Source organism: Anas platyrhynchos, chromosome 16 (assembly GCF_047663525.1).
Source record: "Anas platyrhynchos isolate ZD024472 breed Pekin duck chromosome 16, IASCAAS_PekinDuck_T2T, whole genome shotgun sequence".
Classification (NCBI taxonomy): Eukaryota; Metazoa; Chordata; class Aves; order Anseriformes; family Anatidae; genus Anas; species Anas platyrhynchos.
The window spans coordinates 7,660,046-7,672,396 of NC_092602.1; the positions used below are offsets into that span (position 1 = coordinate 7,660,046).

At 41.3% G+C, this 12,351-nt stretch overlaps 1 protein-coding gene across 2 annotated transcripts in view; it reads right to left on the bottom strand.

Annotated features, from left to right (window-relative positions):
• The window catches only part of GCN1 (GCN1 activator of EIF2AK4), a 43,041-nt gene that overhangs the window by 13,298 nt on the left and 17,392 nt on the right, over positions 1-12,351 (bottom strand). For both annotated transcript variants that reach the window (XM_027469902.3, XM_027469901.3), the window contains exons 26-41: positions 9,659-9,840; positions 9,313-9,393; positions 8,673-8,816; positions 7,906-8,033; positions 7,532-7,721; positions 7,040-7,110; positions 6,084-6,249; positions 4,882-5,076; positions 4,466-4,712; positions 3,674-3,795; positions 3,253-3,367; positions 2,303-2,482; positions 1,740-1,960; positions 943-1,011; positions 657-795; positions 351-547 (exon numbers count right to left, since the gene is read on the bottom strand). In XM_027469902.3, the coding sequence (XP_027325703.3) occupies positions 351-547; positions 657-795; positions 943-1,011; positions 1,740-1,960; positions 2,303-2,482; positions 3,253-3,367; positions 3,674-3,795; positions 4,466-4,712; positions 4,882-5,076; positions 6,084-6,249; positions 7,040-7,110; positions 7,532-7,721; positions 7,906-8,033; positions 8,673-8,816; positions 9,313-9,393; positions 9,659-9,840 (2,447 nt within the window). The remainder of the gene's footprint in view (positions 1-350; positions 548-656; positions 796-942; positions 1,012-1,739; positions 1,961-2,302; positions 2,483-3,252; positions 3,368-3,673; positions 3,796-4,465; positions 4,713-4,881; positions 5,077-6,083; positions 6,250-7,039; positions 7,111-7,531; positions 7,722-7,905; positions 8,034-8,672; positions 8,817-9,312; positions 9,394-9,658; positions 9,841-12,351) is intronic.

Consider the following 12,351-nt stretch of genomic DNA (forward strand, 5'->3'; position numbering starts at 1 on the left):
GTCTGTGAAAGCTGGTTTTTGTTTTCCTTTTCCACCACAATATACAAGACCAAGAAGGAAAACAAAAAGATGTTTTCTCTCAGCCATGAAAAGTAAATGGACCATAGAGTTGTGAATGGTCAAAGGTGATTTCAAGAAATTACTAGTGACTACAAAAGACAGCAAGCAAATAACTTGGAAGAATAAATCATTTATAAATTAAATTCATTTATGTATTTTTATAGTCCAGCAATGCTGAACAAATATCTACCTGTCTCACAATTACTGGAAATGATGCTTAAAATACTCTGGAGGCTTTTTTATTTTTTAAACTGCTAACAAATAAAACTCTTTAGGTCTCTGCTACATACCTTAAGGATACAAGGGATGATGGGACCAACATAGGGAATGAACTTGTCTCCAAAGGTAATTGGCAGGTAGTTGAACATCATGATATAACCGTCGCGCACGTGTGGAGCAATATCCACTTTACTGGCAGTAGCTACAATCTCTGGCATAAGTTTCTCCAGCTTCTCCACCCCCAAACCAGCCATAACTTCAGCCAGACCTGGAGAAAAAAAGCAAGTAACAGAGCTGATAAATGTCAGAAACAACAAAGCTAATCTGATTCAGTAGGAGAAAGCCTGAGCTCAGTATTCATACACAGCTGTCCTCACCTTGAGCAGCACCAGATCGGTCCACTGAGCTCTGCTCGTATGTCAGTGTCTCCATCAGCCATGGCAACAAATCCTCAAAGCATGATTCTCCCATGCCCTTCACCATGGCTCCCAGTGCTTTTGCAGACACTGTACGCACCTAACAGACAACAGAAACAAGAGATTTGTAAGATACCCTGTCAAAGTTACTAAGACAGAGATGTGTCAGCCTGATTACAGATCTACAGAAGATGACGATAACATTTAACATAATGCACTGAAACAGTATTTGTACAAAAAGACTTACCTCAGGTACAGGGTCCAGCAGAGATGCCTTCAGTCCAGGAGTCACACTGGGTAGGTAAGGAGCCAGATCCTGAAACAAAGAGCCCAAAGATTAAGTACTAGATTCAAAATGAGAAAAACTTAAAGCATCTTTATGCAAAGGGCAGTTCAGCCCCTTATTATTAGCAATCATCCTTAACATCTCAAGAGTTCAATCAGTTCCTTTTAAAACCCTGCAAATGAGCACACTGGATTGTTCTCTAAGCAGAACACAGACCACCAGTTCCGTGCAAACCACTCAAAACCTTTTTGATGCTCACTCATAACTTAGCACTTTGTATCTAAGGAAAATCCAACACTCTTAACATTTACACAAGGTTTAAATATAGAGATTATCAGCACAAAAATTAAACACAGCTCTTTAGCCTACAGCGAGGTTGTACAAATACTTTTCAAACAACCCCAGGATCCATCTGTAAGCGACTGATCTGTGTTTCACTGGTAGTAGTTTTGCTTGTTTATTTGTTAAGGCATTTTATATATGGTAAAAATTAAAAGACTTCTCTTGCAGAGATAAATCTGGTAATACCTAGATGAGGCAAGTGCAGAGCTAACAGTCTCAAGCTCCTGAGAATTTTCACTGTCTTTATAGCCACTGCCTGTTCATTTACATACATTTAATTACAGCTGCCTGGGTTCTAATATTGTTTACCTTAATAACAAAATCCCCAAACCAAATAAATTATCCCCAGTGCTTTCTCCCTTAGCTTCTACACAGTAAATACAGCATACAGTTAGAAAGCTTCTTCAGTACCATACCTTCTGATCAGTCAGGGAGTACATGTTCCCAATAATCTGCGCAGCCATTTTCCTCGTGTCTGTGGAACGATCTTGAAAAGCTCTCTGAACAATTGGCATAATAAGAGCTAAAGACGGAGCGTCAATGAAATGGACAAATTTGGTATCCAGCAGAGTCTGCAGACACTTCTGAGTCTTCCTGGAAGGGTCAGTGAGAGCATCCAACAGAACTGGAGCAATTGCTGAATATTTTTAAAAAGGAGAGAAAAGACTTTATTTGTACATAAAACAAAAGCACACGCCAGGGTGAGCTGGTGTTCTCTCATAGGATGCTTTACATCCTCTTAAAGCATTCAGAAGCATAGAACAGAGAAAATCCTAACAACATTAGCTGACAAAACAGAAAGGAGTATTCACAAAAAGCACTGAAGCAGACAGCTGTTGTGAAGCTTTCATGTTATACAGCTACAGAAGTAGCTTCATTTCTATAGAAGTTCACATTTAATCCTAAATGCAGTGAACACAAACATTGCTATTATAAACCGAGGTCATTGTTCAGCACTAGAGATGCAGACAGTTCTTACCAAGGATCTCTGGATTCCTGATGACAGACCCAATCTGCCTGAGAGCTTGCTGACCCGCATTCTGCACCTTCACATGAGAGTCTGTGAGCACTTCAGTAAGTTTTGGCACAATATTGGGCAAGCAGGAAGAGAGCTGTTTGGGAGCACAGTATGCCATGGCTCCCAGCAGTTCCACTGACCCTGTGCATGAAGATCACAGAAAGAAAGAAAGAAAAAAAATGCAAAATAATACACAGCATTAAGCAGAAATAAGAGAAGATTCACCTCAAACTCAAATCTACAAGTGATCTTAGCAGAGAATGCACAGAATGGCTGAAATGCACTAAGCCACTCTATGCACTTTAAAAGACAAAAACTATTTTTGTTTTGTTTAGTACCAGGGAAAAGAAGGGCATGACAGGGGGGGTGGGAAAGAAAACATCTAGCTTCTGGACTGCTACTGGAGAGATGAGGAATAAAAAGCGTCCCTTGCATCTTCCAGGAGAATTTGCTCAGGTATCATAAAATGGTTTGGATTGGAAGGGACCTTGAAGATTATCTAACTCCAACCATGGGCAGAGACACCTCCCACTAGACCAAATTGCTCAAAGTCCCATTCAACAACCTGGCCTCAAACACTTTCAGGGATGGGGCATCCACAGCTTCTCTGGGCAACCTGTTCCAGTGCTTCGCCACCCTCTCAGTAGAGAATTTCTTCCTAATATCTAACCTAAATCTATACTCTTTTATTATAAAGCCATTTCCCGTTGCCCTGTCACTACTCTCCCTGAAAGCCCCTCCCCAGCCTTCCTGTAACCCCCTTTAGTTATTTATTGGTACTTTTTTAGGTACTTATTATTAGGTGCTTATTCCTATATCCTTAGGGGTGTAAGGATGCAGGAATAAGAAAGGGGAACAACTGCAAAAGTATGAGTTACTCTCACTCGTGTCAGTCAGATATTGGTCCATACCAGCTTTGGTTCTCCAAGATTCCTCTTCTAGGGCTGCAAGAAGCGAGGGCAAAACCAGCTTCACCCCATGAGTACTCAAGTTGCTCATCACTGCTTTGGCACAGTCATCTGCAGCCTCCAAGGAGAAGAGAACATTTACAAGGTGTCACATGTTTTTTCCTTCTTCACTCAACGACTCAATGGGAACAAAGCCTTCAAGTAAAATTCTGTCTAAGTTCAACAACACAGCTAGCCAAGTAGCTCCCGGTTAATGGCCATTGAAATAAGATGCTTTCAATTGTTAAGAAGATCAAGTTATATTAGTGGCATCTCCAGGCATGTGTCACCTTCTCAGTCTGCCTAACTATAAACAGTATTCATACCCATTCCGTTTCTGTTTTCTTCTAACACTGCATGTTGTGAGAAATTTGAGGCCTCTTACCTCTCGCACATACTGGTTCCCATCTCCAAAACAAAGCAGCAAGTGAGGTAGCACATGAACCACATACGGCTCAAAGAGCTTTCCAAGCATGCTGCAGAGCATCTCAAAGGCAAACAGAGCCCCTAAATAAACATAAAGGACAGTCAGAGGAAAATAAACATAAAGGGGAAAAATAAACACAAAGGGGAAAATATAACTTCATTTAAAGGGAATGGAAAGAGCAAATATAATTTGCCAGATATCTGTAGAATTCCTCCAAAAGCCCCCAAATCTCAGCCTGAAAATCTCTTGCTTTCTTGCACTGCTGGCAAGCACTGTGGTGGAGATCTGTGGTCTCAGAAAGGACAGCAAGAGGCTCAGTAGCATTAAACCCATGTAACAGTCCTGACTCCTAGCTTCAGTAAACAGAAATAAGGACAGGAAACATCCAGCATCACAAGGAAAAACTAGGTTCTGAAAGCCACTCTAGACCAGCTGAGTATGTACTGCCTCAAGAGGCAGAAGCCCACCTAGCAACAACACCTGCCTTTGAAAACAGGAGGCAGGAGTACAAACATACTGTCTAGGACCAAATAACTTTCTCCTACCACAATGCAAACAGACCAGTTTTAGGACACTGTACACAATTAGTGGCTTCGTAACAAACAGCCCGCATTTCCTACACTGCAAACTTTTGTAAAATAAATGTAAAGAAAAGCACAAGGTATCATTCAATATGACCACAGCAGTAGTAGATAGAAGATAAAGGAAGTATTTAGAACGAAAAGCCTTTCAGAAGGAAAAGTTCCTCACCCTCACGCCGACGGAAGTTCTTCTTGTCCTGGATAGCATCGGTCAGCGTGGTCATCATCTCCTGCTGCTTGAGAGAAAGGATGCCAAGGCCCTTCACCAGGCCTGCCAGCCCGTAAGCTGCACCTTTGCGCTCAGCATACTTATCCGATTCTAAAAGCAACTGCATCAGCTTCTGTATCATTCCTCCTGCATCCTCCTTAATTGCAGGCACCAGTGGTGGCAAACAGCTCGCCACTGACTCCTGAACCTGTAAAACAATCCACCAGCTGTCAGATCACAAAATACTGATCTCTGACATAACTTTCTCCTAGATTGCACCCACGATGAGAGCTGTCTGTCACCAGAGCCATTTTTCATCTCTCTGACATCAGTGTTAACCTGCCTCTGCATGGGGACTCCTCCTGGAAGGCACCCACCTGCTGAGATGGTGTGGACAAGGCTGCTATCAGTTTGCCAACAATTGGTTTAACTTTAGGGTCACTCTTGTCCAGATGTTTCGCCAGTGAACCCATCAGAATGACCACACTCTGCCTGACAGCATCATAACTGGCATCATTAGGAGCATTTTTCAGGAATTCTTCGAACACTGGCAAGAGAGAGTTAACATTGTCCTGAAAAACAAAACCACAGAACTTGCCACTAGAGTCCACTCAGAATGAGATTTGCTATGCTCAGTGGACTTGTTTGTTCTTCTCTGAGCCAACAAACCGAACAATCAGACAGTATTTACAGTTCATTTAATATGCCACATCACATAAAACCTTGTGCCATCCTGACAGGCAACAAATATTTCCTGCTAGAGAGAAGTTAGTCCTTAAAAATTAGATCCCCAAAGCTGTCAGCACAATGTTCTGCCAGAAGCAGTGCAAGTTACCAGGCAAGGCTGCTAGCTTAAACGTTAAGTGCCTGCCCTTTTGCTTGCTCCATTTGCAAAGAAAGAACAGGAAGATAAAGCAAACTTCACACTGCTTTTCTAAGAAACAGAAGGGAAGACAATATAATGAAAATACTCTGACTGTCATCACCTGTCAAGAGAAACTATAAAGGCAGTTGCAAGACATAAGAGCGATAACAGAGCAGGAACACTGAGCTTAACAGGAATATAGAGGACTGTCCAGAGGAGGTGACTGACACATGAGGAAAAAAGGAGCTGAGCAATTTACATCCTCTAAACCGCTCTCATCTAACATAATTTATGTCAGAAAGGTGATGATCCTTAGTTCGGGATAATTTCAGTTGTTATAAAGTTTAATTAAGCCAACAATCAGAAAGTTTTCAAGTCTTGCTTCCCATCAGGACTAAAACAGATATCACCTTCCCAGAATTAGAAGATTGGTGGTATGACTTTACTTTTATTGCTCTAGTTGTATACCAATTTAACTCCAGTTAATTCGGGGCTATTTCTTTTTTTTTATAGCAATGATAGAATCATGGTCATAGCCAACACTAGTCACTAACAGAACATCACTGATAAAAAAAAACGACTATATTAAAATATAAGCTGTTACAAGCAACACCACCATCTAATAAAAATAAACAAATCAGTGGGCTTCAACACAGTATCTACATTTTCATCCCACCTGTTCCCAGTGCTAGAGAGAGAAGCATTCAGACTTACTTTGCCATGAGTGTTGAGTGTTGAAAGAGCTGCATCTAGCATGCACTTCCTGACTTCAGGACTGCGATCGTTCAGGGCGTCCGGTACGAAAAACTGAAAGAGTGGCTTCACCTGAGAACTGTCCAGATGCTGTGAGAGCTTGTTAAGGGCCAACGCTATGCCACACCTGTAAAGACAGTGAGCTGAGTGAGCTTAGTGACTTGAGGTCTCAAACATATCTGCTATCAACAGTACATTAAAGAAATGAAGAGATAAAGAAAGACTATGAAATCAGAGAGCTTCAGAGTGTCCAAGCTAAGTGCATTTCATTACATAACCCCATGCTGCAGGTTCCCAAAAGGACAACAATCCTTCAGCCAAATAATGCCTTTTATGCTGATTAAGCGTTACAGATACTTGGGCCAACACACAGACATCAGGATCACTTCATCTACTGCTGAAATACAGCAGCTGTACCACAGCGTATATCAGCACTAAACAAATTAGCTTAAGAGAGCAAACAAGATCTCCAATTAGACCTGCATAGGGCATGCAAGTAGACAAAAAGTAAGTCTGCAAACGGGAATTTTATCAGTTCATTAGGGCTAGCACTGCTGCCTGCTTCTCTTGCAATAATCACTTGCCCATACAGAGGTGGGAATCCAGTAAGATAAGATTCAGAGACTGATAAGGAAAGATTCTGTTCTTAACAGAAGGGCATAGAGAAGATAGCACCAAGTATTTGGATGGAAGTGAGAGCATCCCAATTTGGAGTGCCCAGCCTGCTTGAGGGGCACAAATATTCTTAACAAGAAGGAACAATTAAATCAGCAAGTCAATATAACGTGCATTTTGTCCTTGAACATTCCTTTATAGAAATATAAGCATAGAAAACTGCCTGGATGTATAAATAAAAACCTGGAACACTGCATTTGGATGCACAGGAAGTGAGGAGATAAAAGTGAAGATAACTGTACCTTGCTTCCCATTGGTCAGGTGGTGATTCTGATATCACTCGTCCCAAAGCATCCAAAACTGGAGGTGGCCTCTGCAAGGAGGGAAATTTCATCAGAATGCCTTTTCCAAGGACACAAGCACAGAGAACACTGTCAGGCATACCTGCAATGCCATTTTTAAAACACTGCAGAGAGGTATGATACCATTAGCAGAAGAGCATAATAAAAAACAAGCAGAGTGCTAGTTTAGGACCAAAAAAAATTAATTCTAGTCCCTACTCTGCCACAGTCTTCCTGTATCACCTAAGCCATATAATTCACCTTTGCAATGAATGGTGCCATTACTTGCTGTTAACTTGAGGACCAATACATTAAAGTTTGTGATAAGCTCAAACAGCAACAGTAAACTTCATGCATATCCTCAGAGCCAACAAAATGAAAAACGATCTTTTAAAACATAGAAAATACAGCAGAAGCTTGTGCCTGTCAATCCTTTGGGACAAAAGTACTTACATAGAGCTTCTCCTGGTAAATCTCTGTAAGTTTATTCATAACCTCTGCTGCCTGGTTTTGATACTGAGCTACAGCTCTGGAAAGAGCTTCAGCACCTGCTTGTCGCACTGCCTCTTCATGATAGATGACATCTTTAATCAGCAGAGAACAGAGGTCAGGCTGCAGCTCCAGACCCATGGACTCCCACAACCTGCAGCACATACACAGAAGCAACAGATCACCTTTCAGGTAGAGAAGCCACAGCTACGTGCAATATAAGGCTTACCCAAACCTGCCCTCTGCCTGCAGGAGACAAAGCCCCTGCCTATAAAGCTTCACAAGGTGAGCAATCGAAAGACCCCCTTACAATCCATTCAGCTAGGAAGAACTCTCACCTCTCTGCCAACTTCTGTATTTCATCTTCCACATCAAACTTTACTACCCAAAGGCGACGCAACAGATTCAGTCCATTCTTTTCATCACTGTCTGGGGTTGGTAGAACCATTTGTAGCTCCATCAGTCCCTGAATTAATTTACAGGAGAGTCAGTGCAAAGATCTGATTTTAGAAACAGATACTTTAAAACACTTGAAACTTTTGCAAAGTCAAGCTCTCAGTAATTGGAAATGTCAAAATTCATGCACACTTGTGCAGCACTAGGTTGTGCTCCGGTGACTACAGTCTTTTCTGTTCCTAAGAACAGAGAAACCAGCTCAGGAGAACTTAGCAGAAATTTGTTTGATAGCAAAGAAAAAAAAAAAAGCACCCTCAGTTTTTTTGGTTTTATCTCCTTTGAAGTGACTAAGCCTGAAGCTTTCCAAAAACACCAGGCCCAATATAGACAAAGCAATTTTTTGACAGCTTCTCCCTTTGAGACTAAGCTCTATGCAATTTTAAATAGAAAATGTTAAGCTGTTGTAATTACACTTGTTTTAACAAAACAAAAGTGTGGACAGACCCAGAGTGTACTCTTTTCCACCAGGTAAATGTTGCACAAAGAGCATTACTCATAGCATTAACATTCAGTAGCTAAAGCCTCCTCCTGCAGACATATTGCCCAAGGACTAGGATCACAGCTGAAGCCTCTCTTCAACAGTGTTGGAGAAGATTCACCTCCCCAAAAATGAAAGAAGTCAGTGCAATCATGAGTTGTTCCCACCTACCCGGAGAGCTGCGTCTCGAACATTCATGCACGGAGACTGCAGGGCCTGCAGTAGCACATCAATCTCCTCCTGTTCCGCATAGGCACAGCCATCCTCCCCGCTGCTACTCGTGCACAGGGAGGTCAGTGCGTTGGAAGCTAGAACCTGAAATGCCGAGAGGAAGCATTAGAGATTCCACCACTGCCCTCTTCTTCTCTGCATTTGATCAAAGGGAGTGCAGGTGGGCGTTGAGTGCTATCACAAGCAAAGAAATTCTGAAAGAACAGAGAAGGCTTCAGGATGAAAACAAGAACTGAGTTCAGTCCAATCCCATGCCATTTTGTTACTATTTATCTTTCTGCCACCTCACCCTTTTGATCAAACTTTACTGCTGGTCACTGATTTTCTTCAACTGAACAAGGCCTTAGGAAGGAATAAAATAACACCTGGGGAAAACTGAAGACTGTTTGATGCATAAAACTCACAGGAAAAAAAAAGACACAGGTATTTTATCCACCCCCCTCCAATACCATAAACAGAGGAGACAAATGATGATATATCAACCAGCAGCCTCAGGGAGCAGGTGGATGTATTTCCCTCGGTTAGATGCTGATGAAACTGAGGCAGAATCCTGACAGTGGTTATGAAGCTGAGGACTCACCTGTAACCGTGGAGAACCTGTTCCTATCACCCGGGTCAGCAGAATCAACATGTCCTTTCGGGGAAGTAACTCTGGGCCATTCTGAAAGAGGAGGAGGGGAGAAAAACCCTTACGTCTTGTGACTCCAAAGAACTTTGCCTGTGTATGGCCATCCTTATTTAAGAACCACAATAAAAAACAAGGCCTTAGCACATGACCCAAACCTGTGACAGAAAATAGTCGTGTGTTGTTAACTAACTAGTAGAATTAATCTGCTTTGTCCAGTTTACACATTAGCTGTTTCATCCCCTCCCTCAGCTTTACAGCTGTTGAGGAAGGTCACCTCATCCCCACAGCTCTCACTTACCTCATCTACCAGCAAAGCCTGACCATTTGCTGATGATCTCAGCTGAGCGTGAACCGTAAGGATCTGCAGGATCTTGACCAGGAACTCCTCCTTGTCTTCACTGGTATGGGGCGTCTCGATCATAACAGTCTTTAGGAGAGGAAAAACTAAGGAAAATGCTGGAGCTGATAATGGGGCAGCACCTGTGAAAAGGAAAAAGAATCCTGTGAGCAGAACTGCTCACCATTTTACAATACTGACTAATGCAAAACGTACACTTTGTAGGTTGTAACAGATATTGCCAGCTTCAATCTTATGTACAAGCTTGTCAAGTGACTCCAAGTATTTCTGTGCCCCTAAAAACACAGGGTCTACGGGATGATGTCTTGTGTACCTGGACTTAGCCCATACAGACACAGCACTTAGCCTGCTGAAGGCAGCTTGCACAGCCTGCCACCTGTTTAGTCCCTATCACTTTGCCACTTAGTGGCAGCAACATTAGGGCTCCAACACTGACATTTGGCACTCAGATCTACCTAATGTTCTTGCTTGCTACACTGATGAGCTGGCTTTAATTAAAGTCATATTAGAATTACAAATTACTTCCAATACTATAATATTTCAACGCACGCAGCAAATGCAATTTGCTGAGCAAGTTTTAAGGAGATTTCTAAGGAAATGGACCCCTGCCTGCAGCTACTGTGGCCAGAGGGTCAAGGAAACACCTGAGAAAGGACACAGGCGACAGTACTGGTCTGAACTTTTGGGTAGACCTGTGTGGTGTCAAGAGTTGGACTTGATGATCCTTAAGGGTCCCTTCCAACTCAGGATATTCTATGATTCTATGATTCTAATTCAGTGGATTACAGTACATGGACATGCAAAACCATGGTTTTGTCTATACAGACCATACTCAGTGGATGGAGGAGACATGACAAAATTAAATCATTGCACAATCAGCGTTGAAATTAAAAATCTAATATTTAAATTGTATTAAGTTTGCATCTACACTCTCTGAGAATTCACTTGAATTAAACTAAAAAAAAAGGTTAATTTTATTCAAAGCAACAGGATCCACACAGGGACCTGATATTATTTAACTATCTCGTTTTTAAAGTTGCTTTGTCCCAAAGTAGCAGCTTATTTGCCAGCTGTATTCCTTTTAAACACTTCCTACCAACCTAACAAACCTGTCACTCCAGCCTTCATTTGGATTCTTGAGAATGAGGTTTCTCTAATTCCGGCACAAGGCTCAAACCCTCTTCCCCCTTGAAAAAATTAGAGCTTTTGGATTCCTGTTGTTAGAGACTTCGATTCTTCCTTCTCACAGGGGCTTTGCTATGGGACATAACAAGTGCTTGTTTCAGTCTTTCTGTTAGTCCAAAGCAAAATGTTTAAAGAAAATCTGAACACTACAAGTAAGAAAAATAAAGAATGATTCTTTCTGGTTTCAAGCTAAACTGTCAGCACCACTTACTTGCTGAGGATATATACGGTTAAGTGTATAATGTATTCTTGAACATATGCCTGTGGGCCTCTAGTTGGAGTCACGCTTTTATATATTGTTAAAACTAAAGTACTGGATATCTAGGGAAAACGCTTGCTTTCAACATCCTATCTGTGCTGTCAGAGAATGCCACAATTTAGATTTCTAAGATGCAGATGAAGAGCACTGCAGATACAATACTGCAGTATTAGTCAGCTTATGTAGGGCATAGATACTGCAGAAGTAGTTCAAGAGAGAAATATTAAATACCAAACACACAGAGCTCCTAACTATTTAACATGAATAGTTTAGGTAAAAAACCCGCTATCTCAGATGTGAGATTTTTCTCACTATCTGATTTTACGCTTTTTTTTTTTTTAATTATTGGCCAGATATTTTTAGGCTTAAGCAACTGTCCCTCTATGTGCAGCAGGAAGGAGAAGGCTTTATCTGAGAAGATAAATGTTCTGTTAAAAGAGTAGCTGGTATTTTAAAATGTATCTTGGCATTTCAGCAATGAATGATAAATTTTACCATCCACAGTATAAACACGTGTAGTCTTTCCTAAGTATCGTGGTAACTGAAGAAACTAACTTCCACTAAACAGTATTGTGTAAGACAGCACTCAAAAGCATTTTAAGAACTTTTAGGAAAAGTTATTTGGGAATACAACTCGACTTGTCCAACAAAGTGTTATGGAACCTACTGCCTTTCTCTTGCTGGAGAAGAAAAAAAAAATCAGATATTCATTTAAATAAGCACTGTAAGAAATATTGAAGGCAGAACATTCAAAATACTTCCACTACTTTCTGGAAATAAGCATTCAAATGGTAATGATCCTGCAATTAATATGGAAATGCATGACATAACAGAGACACTGAATTATCACAGAGACATTGAGCACTAAAGCGGTGCTCAACATGGTCAACTGCTCCTGCTTAACACTAAAGATATTTATGTCAGAGTTACAAAACTGCAGATCTGACCAGCAACAGAACTGTACAGGCAGAACTGAATGACTGGGGTAAGGGACCAAGTGGAATCCTAAATTTCTTCTAAAACTTAGGAACTGTCTACCACAGCATTTTCTGACTGAGCTAGATGATGATCAGCTCCAAAGCCTGGATGAACTACCTCTATCACTACAGAACACTGCATCTGTAAAGACAGCTTAAGTCACCCTGCCTCCACGAGAAGGAGACTTCTCCAACCTCTTAAGAATTTACCT